The 23,810-nt window shown below is 35.8% G+C and overlaps 5 protein-coding genes and 1 pseudogene across 7 annotated transcripts; 4 read left to right on the top strand and 2 right to left on the bottom strand.

Moving 5' to 3' along the window:
• Window positions 1-3,169: 3,169 nt before the first annotated feature.
• Window positions 3,170-6,378, top strand: AT1G32530 (RING/U-box superfamily protein). The gene is made up of 3 exons (NM_102988.5): window positions 3,170-3,264; window positions 3,405-5,038; window positions 5,624-6,378. Exons 2-3 carry the CDS (start codon window positions 3,419-3,421, stop codon window positions 6,137-6,139), a joined length of 2,136 nt encoding a protein of 711 aa, NP_174531.1. The 5' UTR covers window positions 3,170-3,264; window positions 3,405-3,418; the 3' UTR covers window positions 6,140-6,378.
• A 102-nt stretch (window positions 6,379-6,480) lies between these two features.
• Window positions 6,481-7,594, top strand: AT1G32520 (TLDc domain protein). Its single transcript, NM_102987.5, has 2 exons — window positions 6,481-6,731; window positions 6,863-7,594. Exons 1-2 carry the CDS (start codon window positions 6,533-6,535, stop codon window positions 7,381-7,383), a joined length of 720 nt encoding a protein of 239 aa, NP_174530.2. The 5' UTR covers window positions 6,481-6,532; the 3' UTR covers window positions 7,384-7,594.
• Window positions 7,595-7,686: 92 nt separating this feature from the next.
• Window positions 7,687-9,114, bottom strand: NAC011 (NAC domain containing protein 11; the record flags this gene model as incomplete). The annotated part of the gene is made up of 4 exons (NM_102986.3): window positions 8,649-9,114; window positions 8,272-8,573; window positions 7,965-8,168; window positions 7,687-7,875 (listed from the first exon to the last, which is right to left on the bottom strand). Exons 1-4 carry the CDS (start codon window positions 8,803-8,805, stop codon window positions 7,687-7,689), a joined length of 852 nt encoding a protein of 283 aa, NP_174529.2. The 5' UTR covers window positions 8,806-9,114.
• Window positions 9,115-11,681: 2,567 nt separating this feature from the next.
• AT1G32505 lies at window positions 11,682-12,551 on the bottom strand (annotated as a pseudogene; the record flags this gene model as incomplete). The annotated part of the gene is made up of 1 exon: window positions 11,682-12,551.
• Window positions 12,552-13,614: 1,063 nt separating this feature from the next.
• Window positions 13,615-16,007, top strand: ABCI7 (non-intrinsic ABC protein 6). Its single transcript, NM_102985.4, has 3 exons — window positions 13,615-14,683; window positions 15,096-15,355; window positions 15,420-16,007. The coding sequence occupies exons 1-3, from the start codon at window positions 13,811-13,813 to the stop codon at window positions 15,712-15,714; spliced, it is 1,428 nt and encodes a 475-aa protein (NP_564404.1). The 5' UTR covers window positions 13,615-13,810; the 3' UTR covers window positions 15,715-16,007.
• Window positions 16,008-16,016: 9 nt separating this feature from the next.
• Window positions 16,017-23,799, top strand: ESP3 (RNA helicase family protein). 2 transcript variants are annotated; one of them, NM_001198198.1, is made up of 28 exons: window positions 16,017-16,239; window positions 16,514-16,615; window positions 16,702-16,832; window positions 16,990-17,184; window positions 17,287-17,352; window positions 17,495-17,581; window positions 17,915-17,948; window positions 18,071-18,125; window positions 18,428-18,487; window positions 18,579-18,650; window positions 18,879-18,942; window positions 19,072-19,121; window positions 19,252-19,319; window positions 19,428-19,482; window positions 19,629-19,686; window positions 19,773-19,844; window positions 20,024-20,092; window positions 20,410-20,499; window positions 20,798-20,884; window positions 20,980-21,095; window positions 21,178-21,244; window positions 21,340-22,380; window positions 22,474-22,536; window positions 22,616-22,739; window positions 22,835-22,935; window positions 23,033-23,095; window positions 23,230-23,302; window positions 23,403-23,745. In NM_001198198.1, the coding sequence occupies exons 2-28, from the start codon at window positions 16,519-16,521 to the stop codon at window positions 23,447-23,449; spliced, it is 3,105 nt and encodes a 1,034-aa protein (NP_001185127.1). In that variant the 5' UTR covers window positions 16,017-16,239; window positions 16,514-16,518; the 3' UTR covers window positions 23,450-23,745. The 2 variants fall into 2 exon arrangements, with proteins under 2 accessions (NP_001185127.1, NP_174527.2); NM_102984.5 differs by having other exon boundaries at window positions 16,022-16,239; window positions 19,042-19,121; window positions 23,403-23,799.
• The last annotated feature ends 11 nt before the right edge of the window (window positions 23,800-23,810 follow it).

Raw genomic sequence — 23,810 nt, 5'->3', positions numbered from 1 at the left:
TTCACATGTGACATGGTGTGAGTCACGATCTCCATCGTAAAATCTTCTTTTGTTTTCTTATGGATGCATGTATATAATCTACGAAGTATCAAAATACTCTATCTCGCTCAATTCAACTTAGCTCGTAATGAATTCAGATATTTCATGAACTAGCTAAGCTCAACTCATTTACTATATGAGCTTCTATATATAAATTTGGACTCAAATTATCTTGACCGTGATCTTACAGGTATATCTATGTTATAACTTATATGTGTTCATTTTTCAATTTGATTTTGTTGTGATCTGAATCCGAATCGAGTATGGTGTGGTTTAAGCTGATGTTGGATTGAGGTGTGTAAGCTGATTAGTTATGTGGAGTTTAAATTTACATAAACTGTGTATGGTTCGAGGTGGAGTAGGCATTGAGTTATTTCTATGTCAAAACTGATTTTATAATATAAGTGAAATATATGGAAATTAATTTATCTTATTTTAAATTAACTGAAATTATTTGGAAATTAGTTTTATCTTTGTGTATACATAGAAGGAAGTTTTAGTTCCAGTTCAAATATTGGCTTTCAAATTGAATATAATCAAAATTCTAATTCAGTCTAATTCGGCAAAGCTTTTGTAAAACCAAAATTTTTGATGTTCTAAACCAAATCAAGATATCCGAATATTGAAGCTTTAGATTGTTCGGCATGGATCTTAACGCTTGAGTGGTTAATTTTGTTTTTTCTAATTAATTGAATTATTTCTTCTGCATTGTCAATCAATATTGGTAGTGGAAAATGTAGTAAGGGGCATGTTCAATCCCGTATTTTAAATTATTTGAGTTTTATTTTTTTATATGATTTTGGATGAATTAGGAAAGTTGATATGATTTATAATTTATTATAAAATCCTACAAAATTCCACTTAAAATTATGGGATTTAGTTTTGTGTGTTTTTTACTTGGGAACATTTTTTAAAAATCTCTTGAAGTTATCAAGAATACTGTTCTTGGACAAATTTAAAAATAATTTTAAATTTAAACATGTTTTGCCTCCGCAAAGAAAAGACACAAAGAACTACTATGAGGCACACAAACCAATCCAATGACCACCATAATGGACGAGCAAATGGTAAAGCTAAAACAACCAAAATAACTCAAAGGATGCATGATAATAGGGAGCTAACAAGCTCAACCAAGAAGCATCCAAACAAAGACAATCAAGAGAAAAAATATCGAAAAATTTATTATTTAATAATATAGAACTAGTTAAAACAAACAAAAATGTTTGATTGAATACACCCCTATAAAACGTATTAAATTGAAAATGCTAAAAAGAAGATTTTTTTTTCGGATCCAACATAAAAATCCAAAAGTCGGCTGGATAAAACGATATAACTTGGTAATGCCTTAATATCCCTATACAAAAAGGCAATGTATATTGGGAAATAAAACATTAATTGTCATAGTAAAAATAATACATATTACAAAAAGTGATTCGATATGAATAGTTATAAAGTGATGAAACATCAAAAACGTTTGAAATGAATATAATTTATTCAGAATATATATTTTTTATTTATTTATTCAGAATATTCAATATGATACGTTAAAAACTTGATTTTAATAGATTACTAAAATGTAAAAAAAAAACTGATTTGAATAGAGGCTACTAACATTTAAATTTTACTACCCATGTTATTTGAATAGAGGCTAGCATGTAATGGATTTAGCGGAATAAAAATGTGAAAGTTTGACGAATGCTATGAATACAAAAAGAAACACTATGCCATTCATACCATCATGAACAAATGCTCTGATTCAAAAGGAGGCAATATGGGTATGTCGATTTGACAAAATGGTCGAAGTTCTTAGGGAACAAAGAGATTTGAGGTCACAATGCAAAATCCAAATATCTTTATTTTTATTTATTTATTTTTTTGTTAAAAGGGTTTTAAAATCCAAACATCTTGTCTAAAGAAATTGTAAAAGACACTTCAACAGAAGATGCCTTCCAGAAGCAAGCAAACAGAGTTGAGTTTCTCAATCTCGTTCCATCATGACCACTAAGCCAATACATGTATGTATGCATCTACGTAACGTATGCGTGTATATGTATGTGCATGTATGTGTGTGGGATTTGGAGGAATGGGAGAGAAAGAATAAAAGGACAAAGGAAAGAGTCATGTAAGAACATTTTGGACATTGACGTCTCTAGAGACGCTTGGATAGCCATTAAAGTGCGGCTATGGAGTTGTCCACGTCTTACTTCAAACTATGATGGCTCAGCTTAAGAAGATGCATACAAAAACCTCTTTTGTTTCCATTCGTTTTTTCTTATATGAGAATGTGGTAAATTCTATAGACGATGTAACACAAGCTATAGAGAATGTATATAATTACAACTGGAATTAGCACACTATTTGTTTATTAATGCCAATGGTATCCCAACTCTACATAAAAAAAGCTTTATAGCAAAAAAAAAACTCTACATCCAAAACGCAGATGCATGGACTGATGGACATTGGTTAATTACCCAAAGGAACAACATTTACGTACCACTGGGCATCCAAACATATAAGCGAATATCACCAAAATCCAAAATCTAAGAAATTTCAAAAAGCAAGAAGTTATATATATGTGTCCATTGCTTTGCCAAAATCTAAGAAGTTATAGATTAGGGTTTCTAGAATAGATAAGCATCGAAGGGATCACAAAACTGTAAACCAAACTGAAATAAATGTTTATACCAAAAACAAAATTTGCTTCTTAACCAATTGGTTTTATAAAAAGAATAAGAATTTGAAACCGAGTTTAATGTAACCAGTCGATCGGACTAAACTAATTGAGATAAATATAATCATAATGTACATTTTAATTTATTAATACAATAGATGTTAGTATAACTATATTAAAATATTATTAGTTCAAACATTATATTTATATAATATAAAGTTAATTTCCTAACTAAAACCAAACCGAATCAAAACCATAATCAAACTGAACCAAACTAATCTGTTTTCACATTCTATATAACCGAAACCAAACAAACAGATCGGATTTTAACCCATACCTATAATAAAACGCTGTCGGTTTGAATTCGGATATATGGGCCCAAATAAGTTCAGTCAAGTAATGGGCTCAAAGCCCATAAATATATTCTCTGGCGCCGCCAGAAATGGAAGAAACCGAAACAAAGTTTCTCTCTCTCTCTCTCTCTCTCGCATAACCTTTTCGCCGAAACTCTCATCTTCTCTTAGCCGAGAAAATTCAGCCACCACCACCGATCAGTAAGTTCTTCGTATTCCTCCGTCTCTATCATCGAATCATTATTTATTCAATAAATTAATTCCATTTCTTCAAACCCATGTTTTTTGGTTGGTAAAGTTTTCATTTTTATCGTCTCTCTGTTTTTCAATCTCTCTTTCAGTTTCAGATTTTGGCATGGGTTGTACTGTGAGGGAGAAGCACGTGAAACCGACCCGTAGGATCAAAGCCGCTGCATTTAGATCCGACCCACCGTTATGTTGGGTCGAGAAGATTGCTATGTCACAATCAATTGTTGAGAACCTTGTTTATCATCCTGGTCTTACTGATTCCGGTTCTGTCAATTTGAATTCCGTTACTGAGAATCCTGAGGAGAATTTTTGGGCATATTGTACAGAGGAGCATTTGGAAGAGATTTTGCTGAAACATTTGGAGTTTTTGTATAATCAAGCTGTTTCTAAGCTTCTTGAATTGGGCTATGAGGAACGTGTTGCGTTGAAAGCGGTTTTGAGTAATGGACACTGTTATGGTGAATTGGATGTGTTGACTAATATAGTGAATAATTCATTATCTTATTTGAATAGTGGTGGAGGTGGAGGTGGGAGTAATGGGAACGGTGAGGATCGAACGGAGACTGGTTTTACGGATTTGAGAGATTTGGAGGAGTATTCGCTTGCGGGTATGATTTACTTGTTGCAACAAGTTAAGCCTAATTTGAGTAAAGGTGATGCAATGTGGTGTTTGTTAATGAGTGAGCTCCATGTTGGTAGGGCAAGTACTCTGGATGTCCCAACGAATAGGTCTAGTTGTTGTACTAAGGAAGATAGCAATGTAGAAGATGTTGGTACGGGTGGTACTCTAGATATTGCTGGTTTTATGGCACCAGCGTTGTGTCGATTCCATGGAGGTTGGGGTTTTGGGAATGGGGGAGGACCTGAGTTTTCTGGTAATGGGTTTTCTATGAAAGGTGCTGAGTTGAAGTTGCAGAGAGAGATTGATTGTCCTAAAAGGTTTAATCTTTCGCCATCCATGAAGTCCTTGTTGAAGCGGAATGTTGCAGCGTTTGCTGCTGGGTATCGTGCTAGTATGAAGCAGAAGCAAATACAGTCGTCTGATACTATTGGTGATAGCAAAGCTTGTAATGATCCTGCAATTGTGAAGAGTTGTGGGCAGCAACCACGTAAGTCAGGGAGTGAAGAAAGTGTTAGTACGGTGTTGGAGAAATTTCGTGATCTGAACCTTGATGATAATCTGGAATCGGTGGGTGTGGATGATAAGGATTGTGTGATAGTCGATCTGCTTCATCAGGTTAAGGATTTCGAGAAGAAAGTAAAGGAAAGGAAAGAGTGGGCTCAGAAGAACGCAATGCAAGCCGCACAAAAGGTCAGCGAGGAATTAGCTGAGCTTAAAACATTGAGTAGTGAAAGAGAAGGAATCCAACTGCTGAAAAAGGGGAAACAGGCTGTTGAAGAATCAACTGCGAAAAGATTTACTGACAAGGAAATTGAACTCAGAAAAGCTTGCAGTCAAAATGACAGGGCCAATGTAATTGTAAGAAAGCTTGAGAATCAAAATGCAGAGATTCGAGCAGAGCGGGAGGGATCCAAATTAAGTGCATCAGAATCGCTTAAAGCGTGCATGGAAGCATCAAAGAAGGAGAAAAAATGCTTGAAGAAGCTTGTGGCATGGGAGAAACAGATATTGAAGTTGCAGGATGAGATTACAGCTGAAAAAGAAAAGATTAAGGCCCTATATAAGACTTTAGCTCAAATCACAGAGTATGAAAAGGAGATTGAGGTACGTTGGTTCATATTATATTCATTTATACTGTGAAAGTTCTCTAGATCCTCTATACTTTTAACTCTAGAATTGTGGGAAGTACATTTACTTAGGATTCAAAATATTTACGTACGTTATCATTTGAGGCACACATCTAGTTGCGAAGTTGGTTCTGTCTTAGATGGTAGTATGCCATAAGACTTCAAAGATCATTCAAGAGGTATAGTCTGTGTCTGCCACATATTTTGCTAGGGTAGATGGAACCTGGATTTGATATGAATATAATCTTGGAGAATCCGTCTCGAGTTGTAGAAGCCAAATGATTTGCTATACCTATTGATATGTTCCACTGGATAGCTTTTCTCTCTACATGGTGGTCTATATTTTCTTTTCGTTCCTGACGTTTTACCTGTTTGCGCCTTGCGGGTACGTTATCTATGTTGCTGCACATTGTGTTCAAAACCTTGCTCTAGATTTGCTTACTTGGACTGTGGTTGATGACTGATAATTGAAATATCAATTTACTTTACCTCAATTAAACATGGAATGATGGTTAGTCTATCAACTTCTTTTTATATTTACCTGTTCATATGTTATTTGCAGGCGAAATGGAGGCAAGAGCAGAAGGCAAAAGAGGAGGCTCTGGCTCAAATGGAGGAAGAACAACGCTCAAAAGAAGCAGCTGAGGGTCACAACAAGAGAAAGCTTGAGACTTTACGACTCAAAATTGAACTAGACTTCCAAAGACACAAAGACGATCACCAAAGACTGGAGCAAGAACTCGGTCGACTCAAAGCCTCTTCAGATAGTGACTCAAGCCACATATCCAACAACGCTTGGAAACCCAAAAAATCTCAAGGAGAAAACATTGCTAAGCTGCTTGAAGAAATTGATAAGCTTGAAGGGTCTTATGACAATGAAGCAAACTATGATCGAGAATGCATAATCTGTATGAAAGATGAAGTCTCTGTGGTGTTTCTTCCTTGTGCGCATCAAGTTGTGTGTGGTAGTTGCAGTGATAGCTTCTTCGCGAGCAACAACGGCGGAAGCAAAGTCACTTGTCCTTGTTGCCGAGGTTTGGTTCAGCAGCGAATCCGTATCTTTGGAGCAACCTCATAAAAGCAGAAATAAGCTTCTCTTTGGGTTTCAGAGAGATCACCACAACTTCAGGTTTTACTTTGTAAGTACAAATAATATGTTTAGCTTCTTCCTCAGAGCTTTTTACACTCAGGAAATTTGATTTTTTTCGATGAAAGATCTTTGCACGATGTAAAATAACTTATTATCGTGATTATCTTGATGAATTCGATTTGGAGGAAACATGCCTCTCTAGTTTTTACCAAATAAAAATCAACTATCGTTTGGTTTGTTTTTGGTTTTGTTTGGTTAAACCGGATTGGACACTTGTTAGCAAAACAATGACAACCACAAGTTCTTGAAAACCACAATTATTGATGCTTTGTCTACTTTTCTTCTTGTGGGTTTTGTTGTGTGGCCGTTACTTGCAAGAAAATGGCTTCGTGTGCCATCTCAAACTCATTTCATACTGTAACCTTCAAGACCTTGAAGAGAATAAGTCCTTACAACAGTCTATTCGGTTGGAACTCCGGTAAGAAAATAGACAATATCCGGCCGCCGCAACAACCGGCTTACCACGACGATGTCGAAATTCCTTTCTCTCTTTCAATGGTAAACAAAACCTTCCTAAAAGGTAAATAAATTTATTCCCTTCTTCTCAATCTAAGTCCTTGTAGCAACATGTGGACTTATATATTCTACCACTAGGAATAAGTATATTTCTTATCTAAAGTTCTTCAACTATATAACAATCTTTTTTATTAGGAAGAGAGTTAAAATGTTGCTACAAGGCAAGCATTGATGGGTTTGGTGCAACAAAGTTCCACGAGCGTTGTGACTTCAAAGGTCCATGTGTTATCATAGCTTACACTAAAGACAAGTCTTTCAAGTTTGGTGGATTTAGTCCGGAAGGATATAGAAGTACTGATGATTATTACGATACATTTGATGCTTTCCTCTTCTATTGGCTCGAGGATTGTGATGACCCAATCGTCCTTCCTAAGGTTGGAGGAAGTGGAGCAGCACTATTTGATTATGCTCGCGGAGGGCCTCAATTTGGAGCTGACGGGCTTCTTATCGGACCGCCTTTAGCTCCCGTGATGGGCGGATTTGCGGGTCCGGATACGAACTCGGGGATTGGTGATTTGAGGGTGGCTAAATCAAGATTGGGATTGTCATATGCTAAGAGGAAAGATGGAAAAGAATCTATATTTGGAGATGAAAATAAGGTTAGTCTTGATGATGTATTGGTCTTTTGTAGTCCTTATATTGCTTCCTTGTATTAAATAACTAAGCCAATCTCAACAAAGTGTCTCCTGATAATTTATAGGTCACTTTTATTTATGTAATTAGTAGATATACAACATTGATTATACATACTTTTGAGACCTAAAAAGTCTTTAAAAAGTGTATCTATAACTACTAGTCTACTAGTTGATGCTGAAGAGAATCTTGTAGCTTTACATTTTATAATATGCAACTATACACACAAACAAATCTATATTCAATAAATGTGATTGTAGTTAGATCTTGATCCATCTCGAGTGTTTGGTTTTGAGATTCAGTCTAGTGAACTATAATATTTTTCTTTACCCACGAATGTGATGGCTCATGACTTCATTGTTCATATGAGGCTCTGGATGATAATCGAACATGAATGGATCCTCCATTTCCAAATCGAAATTCAAATCTGCAAAAACCTCTAGCGGATATTCGAATTCGGGTAATGTAAATACTTGGAAACCGGAATCTTCTTCTGTTTTTGAATGTGAATTTCCCTACAAAAAACAATGTAATGAAGTTTGAGACACAGTGATATTGATAAACGAATGGGACTTTCGCAGAGTTTGGATTTAAGTAGCTAAACCTGAAAAGATGATTCAAGGATGAAATCAGGAGAAGACAAACGTGTGTTACTTGCATCACAAGAACCCTTTTCTAGGTCACTTGCTTGACAAAAATTGTTAACATTATTGCTTAATGACTCATCTGAAACCTCTGGTGAGATAATTTCACATTTCTTAAGCGTATGCTCATTCCTCTTTATCACACGACACAGCGCGAAGTCTCCCTAAAGAGCGGAAGAATACCAAATGAAAATGATCAATTGGTAAATGGTAAACTATGAATCAAGTTTTTTATTTTTTCATCTGTTTGGTTTATGATGTTGTTACCTTGAAGTTTAGTGATCCTTGTGAAGTATCGTTGTCGAAGAGGCGATACTCATGCATTACCCACTCGGTTCTACCACCAAAAGGAGCTCGACCCATATAAAAAACTAGGGTTTTTCGGCAGCCGGTGATAGAGGAAGATGATGAAGAAGAAGAAGAGTGGCAAACGATTTTTCGATCTTTGCCAGTGGCTTTCCAATAACCAGATTTAGTTGCTCTGTTTATTCGAGATCCGTTCTGGTATTTTCTGTCGCGATGACAGAAGAAAAACCATTCCATATCTCGATTTGGCAAGAAGGATTTCTCTGTAATGAACAAAAACTTGGTATGTTATAATATAGATAGTAAAAACTGATTATTTTTTACAAGAAGCAACATACCTGGAAGTTCCCAAGGATCAAACTTGTATAAGTCCATTAATGGGATTATTTCGAGCTCGATCTCAAGCCCTTCGTTTCTTCTGTGCAGGTAATAACCTACAAGTTCTTCATCTGTTGGATAAAATCTGAAACCAGGTGGTAAAAATGATCCTACCATTTTCTTTATCTATAATTTCTTCAAATGATTTACTCAGTCGTATTCTTGATCTTGATTTAAAAATTTCTTGTCGAAAACAGTGTGAAACTTCCACAAAACAGAAACCCTAAGTCCTATAGTTGTCTTTCTTAAAGCTCAAGGAACAAGTGAGAAAAAAAAAACAGATTATGATATCAGAGAAAAACAAGAACACGAAATTTATTTCTAAATAAGGGTTTCAAGATTTCAAATTCCCTCTTTGAACAAAATTAAAGACAAGAGGTTGAAATTTGGAGGTTGATTATGTTGAAACTTAGAGGGAGAGGGGAAAATGTAAGTTTGGACCGTTTGGTATGGATTATATATATATATATATAGCAGAAGATTAAAAGGCTAAAAGGTTGATTAAAAGTATTAATACAAACTTAAATATAGTAATAGTAATCTATTTTTACATTTTAATAATACAGACCGAAAGTGTTTGAAGATTACTTACTTGTCTGAACGTCCCACAAATTCCACAACATTGGCCCACCTGAACCAAAAGCTTTCACACTGACTCACTCAGAGACTTAAAAACGTATTGCCGTCTTTACTAAATACATGTAGACATTTTGCCGTTTGAAGTTTATGTTTATAAACACCATACTGTTTTCTATGACCTATACCAATATAGGGGCTTCATAGCTTAAAGTAGTTCAGTAGTTGCCTCGATGTCAATTAACAATAAAACCTTCGAAATGAATAATCAGTTTGTGCTCAACTCTAAGTAATTATTTCGTGCAAAAAGAATAAATAATTATATGATTATTAACTGAATGTTTTACATTGGAGTACGTATATTAAGAAGGCTAGAGTTCGTTAATTTAAAGGTTATAGAATTCTTTTTTTTTTTTGGTAAAAAGTTATAGAATTCTTGTCTCTACTAACATACATAGTTTCATTACGTAGATGTGTCTAAAGAAGAATAAGTTTTCTAATTTGCAATATTGTTTGATAGGATTAGAAACACTTGAAACTGAATTTTTCCCTTTCTAATTGTATATTGTTTGATAAATGAAAATGTGAACACGAGTCCGACCAGGAGTCAAGTAGCTTTCTTTCTTTTTTTTTTGTCAAAGAAGAGTCAATTAGCTTTCCTTCCACCTCAGAGTGACTTGGAAAATCTAATTAATGAACAACTTTTCATTGGTATGCATATTTTTTTTGCCTATGTGATCAAATTAATCTCCATTAACTAAAACCTTTAAAATGTTAAATTATTTCTATTACCGCGTTTTTCACTTTTTTGGACACGACAAAACACCACTAGTTGTTTGTTTGCTTTACTATTAGTTTCACATTGATTATTCTTTTTTTTGTTCTCCATTGATATGTAAAGTTAGTTTCTTCACCCAAGGGACATCTACAATAACAAAAAAATGAAAAATTGAACCCGTTATTTAATTCAGCGAAATATTTTATTGAAAACACACAGTCATCATGAGAGTATTCTCTCGTCGTATAGTATAAGAACATTAACTCAATTAAGCTAGCCACACACTTTTTATTATAATCTTTTCATTAAACAAAACAAGAATTCACAAAAAGAACCTAAAATATTAACAACAATTGAAATAATGTTGAATATACAATTTGATAGTTGTATCTTCACAAATAGTTAATAGAGAAGTTTTTTTTTGTTTTTAGTTCAAGCAGAAAAAAAGAACTACAAAAGTCAAAAATATATTAGCTCTCGAATCACATCGTTACATTGCCTCCCCTAATATGATCCCGGCGGTTTTGATGTAGCGGTAGCGGAACATCCCAAGATAATTTCCGCTTGCATTACATACTCTGTTTCTTACTAGCTTTTGTGCTAGCTAGCTAGTATTCAAATTTTAGATTTTGAAAAGATTTCTAAAAATTGGTAAAAAACTACTGTAACTTATTAAAAAAAAAGAAAAGAAATTTTCACATAAGTGGATGAAAAAAGAATTGCTTTCATGGTTTGTCAAAATAAGATATGGTTTTCACCATTTGTATTTTCAATCGTTTTCGGACCAAAATATCCTTAATTGGGAGCAATCAAACCGTACAACAGTTGGTTTCGGTTTAGCTTCTATAGTTCAGTTTTGAAAAAAAAAAAAAAACTGAAGCAAAGAAACCGAAGAAGAAGAAAAAGAAAAAGAGACGGAAAGATTTGAGAGAGAAGTAGAAAGAAGTTTAAAAATCATTATCGACTCCTTCATATTTCGACATCTCTCCATTGAACTCCAAAATTGAGGAACAAATTTCTTGTTTTCAGAGATCAACAAAATGCAAAAAAAAAACTCATAGATTCAAACACTTTAGTTTTTTAAACTAAAGATACTCTAGGTTTACAAGATTTATTTATAAATAGTAATCAAAACGTAAAAAAAAATGAGATTTTGAGAAAACTGGTAAAGACGACCGCAAAATTAGGTTTGTAGAAAAGGATACATAGGTTAAAGATGACTGGAAAATTACAATTATACCCTTCATCTAATTTTTTCTGTGTACGTACACAAAATCATTTATTGGAACGTATATGATACGATTTCTAATAACTTAAAATATTTTATTATGTATTATTATATCTCAATAATCTCCATACATACATAATAATTAAATAAAAATAGATGGTGAAATAATGTTTGTTCCTCATATTGAAAAGTTATGTACGTATATGTGTAATATTGTTGGTAAATTAATGTATATACATGTGAAATAATATACGTACATATTTGTTTGTGAATTAAATTATAAAGAAAAATTTATTAATACAATATTAAACTAATATTGGCAGTAGCTGAGATATATTTTAAAACGTTCATACGATGTGATTTTGAAACATTTTAAATTCATGGACAAATGTCAGTGGCTTGAGCTGTCAAATGTCATGGACAAGTATCATCAACGCAAACCATCTCCAATCTTGTAGGACATGACCTAGGTTGCTTGTAGCAAAAAGATTGTTTGATTGCAAGATAAGACATTGTTTGTTGTATGACTTTTCTGTTTTTAAAAACACTTCCCAATCTATAGTGTACGTACAATGGTACAAACCATGTTGACACATACTTCTTGGAGTCACAACTGGTGTATGGTCACCCGAGTGAGAAATGTTATCTTCGCCAGGTACACGCTGACTTGTGTACGTACACTCTGCCAACAAACGACTGAATTTCCCTGGATGTTGAATAGTCAGTTGTGTGAGAATGACGTTCTCCTCAACATTCCATATTCCATATTCTTTTACAATTATATCGTTCCACTTGTTGTAATCATAATCTTCGCCAGTACTTTCATTACCATCAATAGTAGGATCGAGGGTACTTTCCCCCATAGATCCATCGTCACCCTGATAATCATCATACCCATCACCATCTTTGTTGTCCCCCTCCTCTTCATCCTCATCTGTTTTATCGTCTTCAACGTCGTCTTGCTCATCTACGGTCTCATTATTTTCATCAACATTTGAAACACTATCACACACACGGTCACTTTCAGCATCGTCACCATGAGTCCTAAAGACATTATTCCCGAGTGTCTTGACGGACAAACAAGTTGAGAGAAGGATACCGACCACGAATCAAAAAGAACGTATCCAACCCCACTTGACTGTCAATGTAGACAGGAAGACGTTTAGTATCTATCATCACTAACATCTCTCCTGGCATCCAGTAACTAATTATGGGATTGATCTCTGTGGACTTCAAACTGAAAGCCTCGCTTAGTGTACGTACAAATTCCGTGTACGTCATGTTTTCCTTAACACGTACACAGTGACGAAACATGTCTTCCTTTGATTCAAATTTTCATTTTTCTTCTTTGCATCTCCACTCACCGACCATAGTAAATACGGAAATATCCATTACCCAAGTGCATCATAAATTCAGGAAAAACTCATTAAATGCAACTGAAAACATGATTATATCTACAAAAACAAATAGAATTTTGATATACACACTTATAAACATAAATATTTATACATTTAGAATTTTCAACCAACAAAATTGGAAATAAAAATTTCTGGGTTTCTATATAAAAAACAAAGTTGATTTCGAACATACTGAAGATCATAGTGTGTTATAGCAAAAAAATTCTTTAAAACTTCATTACTTATACGATAATGCTTATATTGGTTCCAAACTTCGTGAATAAACAAGATCAACACTTCTTGAGCATCAATGTACGTTAGCAATTAATGTTTGTTCCTGGGTTCATCTTTAACTCAATAATTTAATCAAAAAAGAAAGAAGATGAGTTCTTCTTTACTTTTATCACTTAGGAGCCGTGCGAGATGAAAGTCGATCTAGTATTGCGGCTTACGCTAGATTGACACCTTTCCTTGAATACGAATAAAATTATTATCAATAATTTTATTATATTATAACATGTAATGATGATTTTGCATTAATTATGACAAGAGTCACGTCTAAACTTTTTGGGCCATTAAATGTTGATGTCACTTCATTTTTAATAAAAAAAAATCTCCCTTCTAACTGTACAGCCGCACTCCTCACCGTGAAACAAAAATATCTTCAACTAAACCGGAACAGTGTATCTAACTAAACCTGACTAACTAAACCGTACATTTAACAGTTTTTCAGCTGTAGCAGCAAGGGCAAAAGGATCAAATTTTAGCTAAATAGACAAAACGTGAAAACCATCTTTCACTTTGCCAATCCCTGAAAATAAAACATGGTCAAAAGGTATGCCTCGCAAATTACCGAGACTTAACTAAATGGTTCACACTTTTTTGCTAACTTTCACACTTTCACAGTTTCTTTCCAAAACAATTGAGTAATAATAATGTATTAAGGCCGGTCCTAAGTTAAAATGAGTCTATCATAGAAGCCCATTTAGCCCAAACTAAACAACATTACAAATACAATAAAATAGAGACGGAAAACAAAAAAAAAAGAGAAGAGAGACAAGAAAAAAAACACACTCTATTTGAGAAAGTACTTGTGGGAATCGCGGCGAAAAGCAAAGAGAGAGAGAAGGAAGGAATCCATTAATGGCGGCTGCCACAGTTCTCGGTCGCTTATCACTGATACCAAATCTATCATCTAAACCAAAATTGAAATCTAACAGAAGAACAACTTCCACAAGTGTTTCTGTTCGTGCACAAGCTTCGTTCTCTGACCCTTTTGTACTTCAATTAGCTGAATCTCTCGAAGATTCTCTCTCAGCTTCTCCTTCTTCTTCTTTACCTCTTCAAAGAATCCGTGATTCTTCCGCTGAGACTCTTTTATCTACGCCATGGCCGTCACGAAAAGACGAACCTTTCCGATTCACCGATACATCTTTAATCCGATCTTCTCAAATCGAACCAATTTCGACCCAGCAACGAAATTCGGAAATTTTGGATAATCTGACGGAAACCCAGTTCACAAACGCTGTGATTATTGATGGGTTCGTGTCGAATTTGACGATTGGTCCATCGGATTTGCCCGATGGGGTTTACTTCGGGAAATATTCTGGTTTACCGGATGAGTTAACGAACCGGATTTCTGAGTTTATCGGGAATTTTGATTCTGGTGATTTGTTTTGGTCGATTAATGGTATGGGAGCACCGGATTTGATGGTGATTTATGTTCCTGAAGGATGTAAGGTCGAGAATCCGATTTATTTGAGGTACTTTTCTGGTGAAACTGGTGACCGGGAATCGAAACGGTTACCGGTATCGAATCCTAGGGTTTTTGTGTTAGTGGAGGAAGGAGGAGAGATTGGTATCGTTGAGGAATTTGTTGGTAAAGATGAAGAAGGGTTTTATTGGACGAATCCTGTTTTGGAAGTTGTTGTTCAAAAGAATGCGAAATTGAAGCATTCTTATTTGCAGAAAGAATCCATGGCTTCTGCTCATATCAAGTGGACTTTTGTCCGACAGGTTCAATCTTTGCTCATTCTCTTATTGTCTTTCCAGTAACTAATTGGCTTGGTATTAGTAGAATTCTTGAATTGTTGAATCAGTAGTTTAGCCTATTACTGTTTGGTAGTACTCTCTCGTGGCTTAGATTAGTGTTGGATGTTTTGATATCAATTTGAGTACGAAAGTAGGAATCTTATTGCTGTCTGAGGAGAGTGTCTTAGTTTAGTTTTGTTGCTGCTGATTGCTGAACTTGGAAAAGTTGTAATCTTTATGATTGAATTGTTGATGAGGATGAATAGTTTAGTTTCAGCCTCATGTGAGTTTTGATTTTGTCTTCTCCTCTTTGTAGTATAAAGGTTTATAGAATAGGATGTTTTGGTATGGCTTCGGAATGTTTTATGCTGAATTGTTCATGTGGTGAACTCTGTAGGAGGCAGAGAGTGAATATGAGCTTGTGGAAGTGAGTACTGGTGGGAAACTTGGGAGGCACAATGTTCATGTGCAGCAGCTTGGGCCTGATACGCTCACAGAGCTAACCACGTTTCATATGTGTGTCAACGAGCAGACTCTTGATCTCCATAGCAAAATTATCTTAGACCATCCACGAGGCGCTTCACGACAGCTTCACAAGTGTATTGTTGCTCATTCCTCTGGTCAAGCTGTTTTCGATGGCAATGTCCGAGTTAACAGGTAAACTTTTCAGTTTGGTTTGGTGTGCTTAGCATCGGTTTAACTTCTGTGTGGTAATATGCAGATTCGCTCAACAGACCAACGCGGGACAACTAACACGGAGCCTCCTTCTGAAACCCCGAGCCACCGTGAACATAAAACCGAATCTTCAGATCATTGCAGATGATGTCAAATGCTCTCATGGAGCTGCTATCAGTGATCTTGAAGAAGACCAGCTCTTCTATTTCCAAGCTCGTGGGATCGACTTGGAGACTGCAAGAAGAGCTCTCATATCGTCTTTTGGATCAGAGGTTATCGAGAAGTTTCCAAATCGGGAAATCAGAGACCAAGCCAGGAATCACGTCAAAGGCTTGCTCTGATGTGTTTCACAGAAACCGATCGTGATACTCACGCGCCGGTTTTGCGCTTACGATTCGTCAATTATCCTTTGTTCATTACTGCTCAAAGGCTTGGGAGGCCCATATAGTCCAGTTTGGCCCATTTAATTAAAAACTAAGAAGAACAACAAACAGTTGGCTTCTATATGAGTTAAATAGCGTGCAGTTTCTCTTTAAATTTGGGAAAAGGTTTCTATTCGCATCTGTATAAGTAAAACGACGCGATGTTTATGGATTTAAGTAAAACTTGAAAACAACACGCTTTTTATTTGAAATCTGATAAAACAACAAACACTTGTTTTTCACCGCCTCCCTTTTCTCCATCGTTGGCCTCCTTCAACGTCGGAGACTCTCACCGCCTTTTCTATCCACCCACTCGGGTGAAATACTTCGATAGACTCCGATATATATATTCGCGCCCACCGGTAGCTTCGAAAACAGAGATCCTCACTCTCGAAATCTTCTCACTCTCGAGAAACCTGAACCCTTAGTTTACCGAAATCTAGGGTTTGTAACTTGTTCCATTAGTTCGATGATTAGGATAATTTGTGTCAGTTTATAAATTAGGTTTTGTTACTTTCGATTTTTCGGAGATATTGCTGCCTACGGTTGATTTGATAGCTATGAGAATTCAAGCTGCGAAGTGAATTTTAAAATTGAGAATCTTGTATAGTTTCACTAATTATTGTTTTGATTCGTATATCAATGAAATAATGTGAAATGGTTAGAGAATGGATTTTGATTTGAAATTCTTGGTGTTGCTTTGTTTATTCAAATACAGTAAGAATGGCGAGCAATGATTTGAAGACTTGGGTTTCGGATAAGCTGATGATGCTACTTGGCTACTCTCAAGCGGCTGTTGTTAACTATCTCATTGCAATGGGTAATTTGATGTTTCGATTTTGGATCATGGAGCTTATGTAAGAACTTTTGCTTGACTGTCCCAAAACTTTAACAAATTGTGTGCAGCTAAAAAAACAAAATCACCAACTGAACTTGTGGGAGAGTTGGTGGATTACGGGTTTTCGTCTTCTGGTGATACTCGTTCGTTTGCAGAAGAAATTTTTGCCAGAGTTCCCCGTAAAACTGCTGGTGTAAATGTGAGTTTGCTGTAAACTTTATCGTTCTTGTGTTTTCTCTTTGAAGCTTTTGGAACGAGATGCTTTTTTAGTTTCTGTTTCTGTGAGAAGTATGTATGGATATGAGCTTAGCTGTAGTTTTGGTTGGTTTTCTTAATTTGGTTTACTTCTCTGTCAGCTCTACCAAAAACATGAAGCAGAGGCAGCAATGCTAGTGAGGAAGCAGAAAACATATGCTCTTTTAGATGCTGATGATGATGAAGACGAAGTTGTTGTGGAGAAAAAATCTTCAGTTTCTGAATCTAGAAAATCAGATAAGGGCAAGAAAAGGTTTAGAAAGAAAAGTGGGCAGTCAGATGAAAGTGATGGCGAGGCATAGTTTCTTTTCCTCATTGACAGATTCCAATTTCTTTCTTTCTTAATGGTAAGTTATAGCTTGGCATCTGATCTGATAAAATGTATAACATAAATGTAGGTGGCCGTTAGAGAGGATAGTAGACACGTTAGAAGAAAGGTTTCTGAAGAGGATGATGGTTCTGAGGTATATCTGGACTCTCAACGCATTTCAACTATTTTCTGATTCCTGGTCTTTGGTTTACTCCAATAACTGGGAGATGTTCTATAGATATATGTGCATTCACGTGTGCTTTTATAATGTTCTTCTTTCTTGTCCACTCGCACAGTCAGAAGAGGAAAGAGTGCGTGACCAAAAGGAGAGAGAAGAACTGGAGCAGCATTTAAAAGATCGTGATACTGCACGGACACGAAAGGTATGCCTCAATCTAATCTTGGTATATTTTTCCTGTTTTGTGCTCTGAATAGGTCGTGTGTTTGTAGCAAACCGGGGGTAAGTATTGTCGGCAATTTATGTACAAGTTATTAATGAATGAGTTTTCTCGTAATTCATAGCAGGCAAATCTAGCTTTGTTTGAGTATGGAAGATGAATTAAGCAAAAATATTCACATTTATTCGTCATCCAATCTTGTATGCTAAGACAAATTCACTAACCAAACAAGAAGTATATAGTTAGCATGGTTTACTTATCAATGTATTGTACATGTGAAAGTCAATGACATGTTATTTTCGTTTGTTTATTGATCAGCTAACAGAGCAAACGTTGTCAAAGAAAGAGAAAGGTACACTCTGTTATAATTTGCGCATGAACATATATGAACATTTCTATGATACATTGTGATCTAGACATAAGTATTTTTTGCCTGATATTCTCATTTTGGTTTTATGTTTTATTGCAAAACAGAAGAGGCTGTTCGAAGAGCAAATGCTTTGGAGAAGGATGATTTATATTCCTTAAGGTAATGAACCTTTTCCTTCTTTATTTGTTTGTGATGATCGCTTTTTAACAGTGATTTTAGGTAATTAAGTTTAGTTACCTAGCATGATTTACAAGAACAGTAGTCAATAATGTACCTGGGTGTTGTATGTTAAAATCCCACCGTTAAAATACTATATGATGTTCCAGTTACCAATTTTTGACTATGTCAATCATCTCCTTGTTAAGTACTCTTGAGGGTGTTCTTACTTGTTGAAATAATCTCTTTGGAGGCTATTTTGTGCTGTCCATGTTATTGATCATCTTTTGGTGGGTCTGATACAGGAAAGTCTCGAGACAAGAATACTTAAAGAAGAGAGAACAAAAGAAACTGGATGAACTAAGGTACATGACATAAAGATTTTTGCAGTTTTCTATCTTTTATGGATCTATCTTCTATAATTGATTTCTCCCATTTTTATTCTTTTCTCCATAGGGATGAGATAGAAGATGAACAATATCTTTTCGGAGGTGAAAAGCTCACAGAAACGGAGCTTCGTGAGTTTAGGTAATTGTTACATCTTTCTTGTATCAAGGTGGTTGTTGCCATTGCCAACATCTATTTGATGCAGCATGCTTCTTTTGATGAGGAATAAACATTTTCAATTGTATATGAATAGTGCATTTTTAAAAAATTTATTTTTGCAATTGAAAAGTTAGATGGTTGTATTCATATTTAAGAAAGTATGTTTAGTTATAGTTGATTGAGCTTGGGTTGATCTGTTATCTTTGATAGGTACAAGAAAGAGCTTTATGACCTCGTGAAGAAAAGAACACAAGATGAAGATAACGTCGAGGAGGTAACGTTTTCATCTTGCTGGACCCTTCTCCCACTTGGTTATGTAGAATATCTATATATCTAACGCCTCTCCCTTTTACTCCTACCTCTCGGAGTTCAGTATAGAATTCCAGATGCTTATGATCAAGAGGGAGGTGTTGATCAGGAGAAGAGGTTTTCTGTTGCTGTTCAACGATACAGGTGAGTCGACAACGAGCGATTTGCTAGTGATCCACCACATTCTTCTCTGCTTGCACTTACAATAGGAATATCTATCTTTCTTATTTTACAAAATTCTTTCGGACGTCCTAAATCATATTTTTTATATTAGGGACCTGGATTCAACAGAGAAAATGAATCCATTCGCAGAGCAAGAAGCTTGGGAGGACCATCAGATTGGTAATTTCTGTTTTAACTCTTTTCTGTTAACCAGTCATTTTTTAACTATCCACTGATTTAAGTGACTTTGTTTACTTGTATGCTAATTTAAATGACATTGTAATGCAGGAAAAGCAACATTAAAATTTGGTGCAAAGAATAAGCAAGCCTCAGACGATTATCAGTAAGATCTGTTGCATATTGTTCTTTTATTCTTATTCTACTGATTTCGAATTTGTTTATCTCGTTTGAGAAATAGTCCTTGCCAGCTCTTAAACATGGATAGTCCCATGATCTGGGGATTCTAAATCTTAAACATGTTTTTCGCAGGTTTGTGTTTGAAGACCAAATAAACTTCATAAAGGAATCTGTCATGGCTGGTGAAAATGTATTATTGCCTATGATGTCTATTAAACCTGATGATACCTTCTTTCATATGTTGAGTTTTAGCTGATTGCTTGTTTTGTACTGCAGTATGAAGATGCTATGGATGCAAAACAAAAATCTCAAGATTTGGCAGAGAAAACAGCTTTAGAGGAACTTCAGGTACTATCCTTTTTCTATTTTTTCTCATTAACTCTGTTTGATCAAACTCAACCACCAGATCTTCTTTTTAGGATGTAATTCAAGATAAGTTAAGCTTGTATGTTTCTTTGAATTTATATCCGTAGCAAAAACTAAAATTTATCTTGACATGTTCTTGCATCTGTTTATTTGTGAATCAGGAAGTCAGAAGAAGTCTGCCGATTTATACGTATCGTGATCAACTGCTTAAGGCTGTGGAAGAGCATCAGGTAATTCAAGCTTTCATGCCATTTTTGATATCATCTAATAACAAACGAGAAGCATACTTCACCAATCCCTATCGAAAACAGTATTTTCCGGTTATAACATTTGAGTATGTGTAACTGATTCAAGATCGATAGAGAAGGAATCATTTTTGAGTAAAGGAACGTATCAAATTTCAGTGTTTTGTACAAATGAAGATTTAGATTGAAATGTTTGATTATGAAATTGTGCATAACGTTTTTGTTTTTCACTATATGGCTTTCTCTGCTACATGCAATTGAAATTTGAAACCTTTTTCTTTCAACTTTTTTTAATATATTAGGTTCTTGTCATTGTGGGAGACACTGGTTCAGGAAAAACGACACAAATACCACAATATCTCCATGAAGCTGGTTACACAAAGCGTGGAAAGGTACAACCTACTGCTTGTCCCAAATTGTAGCATTGAAGTTGAAGTTGCTAACAAATTGGTGGTATTTCTTTAACTAAGAGCTGTTAGCTTGCTGAAAACAAACTTAGCCATTTCTTATTTTCATGTGAAGTTGTTTGTTTTTTCTTCAAAAGCTGTTTTATTAAACGTATACTTGGATTTAGGAAGAAAGCTATTGTCCATGACCTTTGTGGTTGAATGAGTTCAAAAGTATAGACTGGCTAGTAGAGTAGCTCCTTTATCAAATAAAGTACCGTAATGCTTTTCTATTATATTTCAGGTTGGTTGTACGCAGCCCCGAAGAGTTGCAGCTATGAGTGTTGCTGCCCGTGTGGCTCAAGAGATGGGTGTCAAACTCGGACATGAGGTATGCTTGTTTTTCGTCTTTTTCTGCTGGTAGCTGATTGTTTTAAATTGTCGGTTCACTCTCAGAATCTGAACTTTGGTTGGTACTTGTCACAGGTTGGCTATTCCATTCGATTTGAGGATTGTACTTCAGACAAAACAGTTCTGAAGTATATGACTGATGGAATGCTTTTGCGCGAGCTGCTTGGTGAGCCAGACCTGGCCAGCTACAGGTAATGAATATTCTGGCACATTTTTTTATTATCACTATTGGACAGCTAAACGTTTTTGCTTACTGATTGCAAAACATTTCAGTGTCGTTATTGTGGATGAGGCACATGAAAGGACCTTGTCAACCGATATACTGTTTGGATTAGTCAAGGCAAGTAGATTTTCTTGTACAATGTCTCTTCTTACTTGTGTAACCAGGGTTAAATCCTTGGATACATTCTGATTGACTCTTCTTATATTTGACAGGATATAGCGCGGTTTCGACCTGATTTGAAGTTGTTGATATCTAGTGCAACAATGGATGCAGAAAAATTTTCTGATTATTTTGATACAGCCCCGATTTTTAGTTTTCCTGGAAGAAGGTATCCAGTTGAAATCAACTATACAAGTGCACCTGAAGCTGATTACATGGACGCAGCCATAGTTACTATCCTTACGATCCATGTGAGGGAGCCACTTGGAGATATATTGGTCTTCTTCACTGGTCAAGAGGAAATTGAAACTGCAGAAGAGATCTTGAAGCACAGGATAAGAGGTTTGGGTACAAAGATCCGTGAATTAATCATATGCCCAATTTACGCAAATCTTCCAAGTGAACTCCAAGCAAAAATATTTGAGCCAACTCCAGAAGGGGCACGTAAAGTTGTCCTAGCAACAAATATCGCCGAAACATCATTGACAATTGATGGTATAAAGTATGTTGTTGATCCAGGCTTTAGCAAGATGAAGTCATATAACCCGAGGACAGGGATGGAATCTTTGCTTATTACTCCTATCTCTAAGGCTTCTGCAACTCAACGAGCTGGTCGTGCTGGAAGAACAAGTCCAGGGAAGTGTTATCGTCTGTACACTGCGTTTAATTACAACAATGACTTGGAGGAAAACACGGTGCCAGAAGTACAGAGGACGAATCTTGCTAGTGTGGTGCTTGCTTTGAAGAGTCTTGGAATTCATGATCTCATAAACTTCGATTTCATGGACCCTCCACCTGCTGAAGCACTTGTAAAGTCTTTAGAACTGCTCTTTGCTCTGGGTGCTCTAAATAAGCTCGGGGAATTGACTAAAGCTGGTAGAAGGATGGCAGAGTTCCCCCTTGATCCAATGCTGTCGAAAATGATTGTTGTTTCTGACAAGTATAAGTGCTCCGATGAGATAATATCAATCGCTGCTATGTTGTCAATTGGTGGCTCTATCTTCTACCGTCCCAAGGACAAACAAGTTCATGCGGACAACGCAAGAATGAATTTCCACACCGGGAATGTCGGTGACCATATTGCTTTGCTAAAGGTTTGAACCTTCTGTATTCCTCCTTTTCTGCATTCTTCCACTAGTTTATACTTTTATTCTCTGTATGTTTATCGTCTTTGTTTTTCTCTTCAGGTTTACAGTTCATGGAAGGAAACAAACTTCTCTACTCAGTGGTGCTACGAGAACTACATTCAGGTACCAAGTTGTTTCTTTATGTTTATCAGATCACATGTGGATCCAATTGACCTTTGTTTTGGGTTAAACATGTGTTCAGGTCCGGAGCATGAAAAGAGCCAGAGATATCCGTGATCAATTGGAGGGACTTCTCGAAAGGGTGGAAATAGATATCAGCTCAAACCTGAATGAATTGGATTCAGTTAGAAAATCCATCGTAGCCGGTAATTGCCAATCTCATTCTCCTTTTTGTTGATTTGAAATGTATAATTCTTTACAATTATGCCTCTGCTAATGAACTTCTTACTTATATACTCAGGGTTTTTTCCGCACACTGCAAAGCTACAGAAGAATGGATCGTACCGAACAGTGAAACATCCCCAGACAGTGCACATACATCCCAATTCGGGCTTATCTCAGGTTAATGAATTCTCACTCTACATAAACCACAAATATCTGATTTGACAGAATCTCAAAACTTTGAATACTGATAAGTTTTTCTCAATGCGTGTTGTAGGTATTGCCGAGATGGGTTGTATATCACGAACTAGTACTTACGTCCAAGGAATACATGCGACAGGTAATTAATATGTTTGATACTGCAAGGTTTAGCCATAATTGTATTTCTGTTCTTAATTACTTTTGGTTTAACTTATTGGTTTCATTCATCGGTTTGTCTGTATGCTACTAAAACTCCCATACCCGAAAATGCAGGTAACAGAGTTGAAACCAGAGTGGTTGATTGAGTTAGCTCCTCACTACTACCAGCTCAAGGACGTTGAAGACGGTATGAACCTTTTTTCTCAAATCCAGTTATACTTTTTAGTTATTACTGTCCTTTGTAGAATCGACTCTTTCAGTCTCTAAAGACAAAACCGATCTTTCAGCTGCATCAAAGAAAATGCCCAAAGGAGCTGGAAAAGCTGCAATGTAAGAACTCAGATGGGATTGGCAAAAGAATAATGGAAACAGATGCGAGTACATACGACTTTGACAGATTGTTAGAAAAGCTCTCTTCACTACATTAACTCATTTTTGGTCAGCCTCCTGAGTTTTTGTTAGAAAATACTTAAAATGTTATGAACAGTTCAATGTAGTGCCATTTATTCCCATTGTTATATATTGTAAGGTCGAGCTACATTATGTCTGAATCAGTAACTTCTTTTCCGCTGCATGGAGCAGTTGTGAAAACTTTTACAAAGAGAACCCAAATAAAGTATCAAGCAAACTTATTTGGAAAACATTTCGAAGTTACTTTGGAAAAAATGTGGTTAGAAAACTCAGAAACCCTGTGT

Source organism: Arabidopsis thaliana (assembly GCF_000001735.4).
Source record: "Arabidopsis thaliana chromosome 1 sequence".
Classification (NCBI taxonomy): Eukaryota; Viridiplantae; Streptophyta; class Magnoliopsida; order Brassicales; family Brassicaceae; genus Arabidopsis; species Arabidopsis thaliana.
This window is presented reverse-complemented; position numbering and strand designations above follow the sequence as displayed.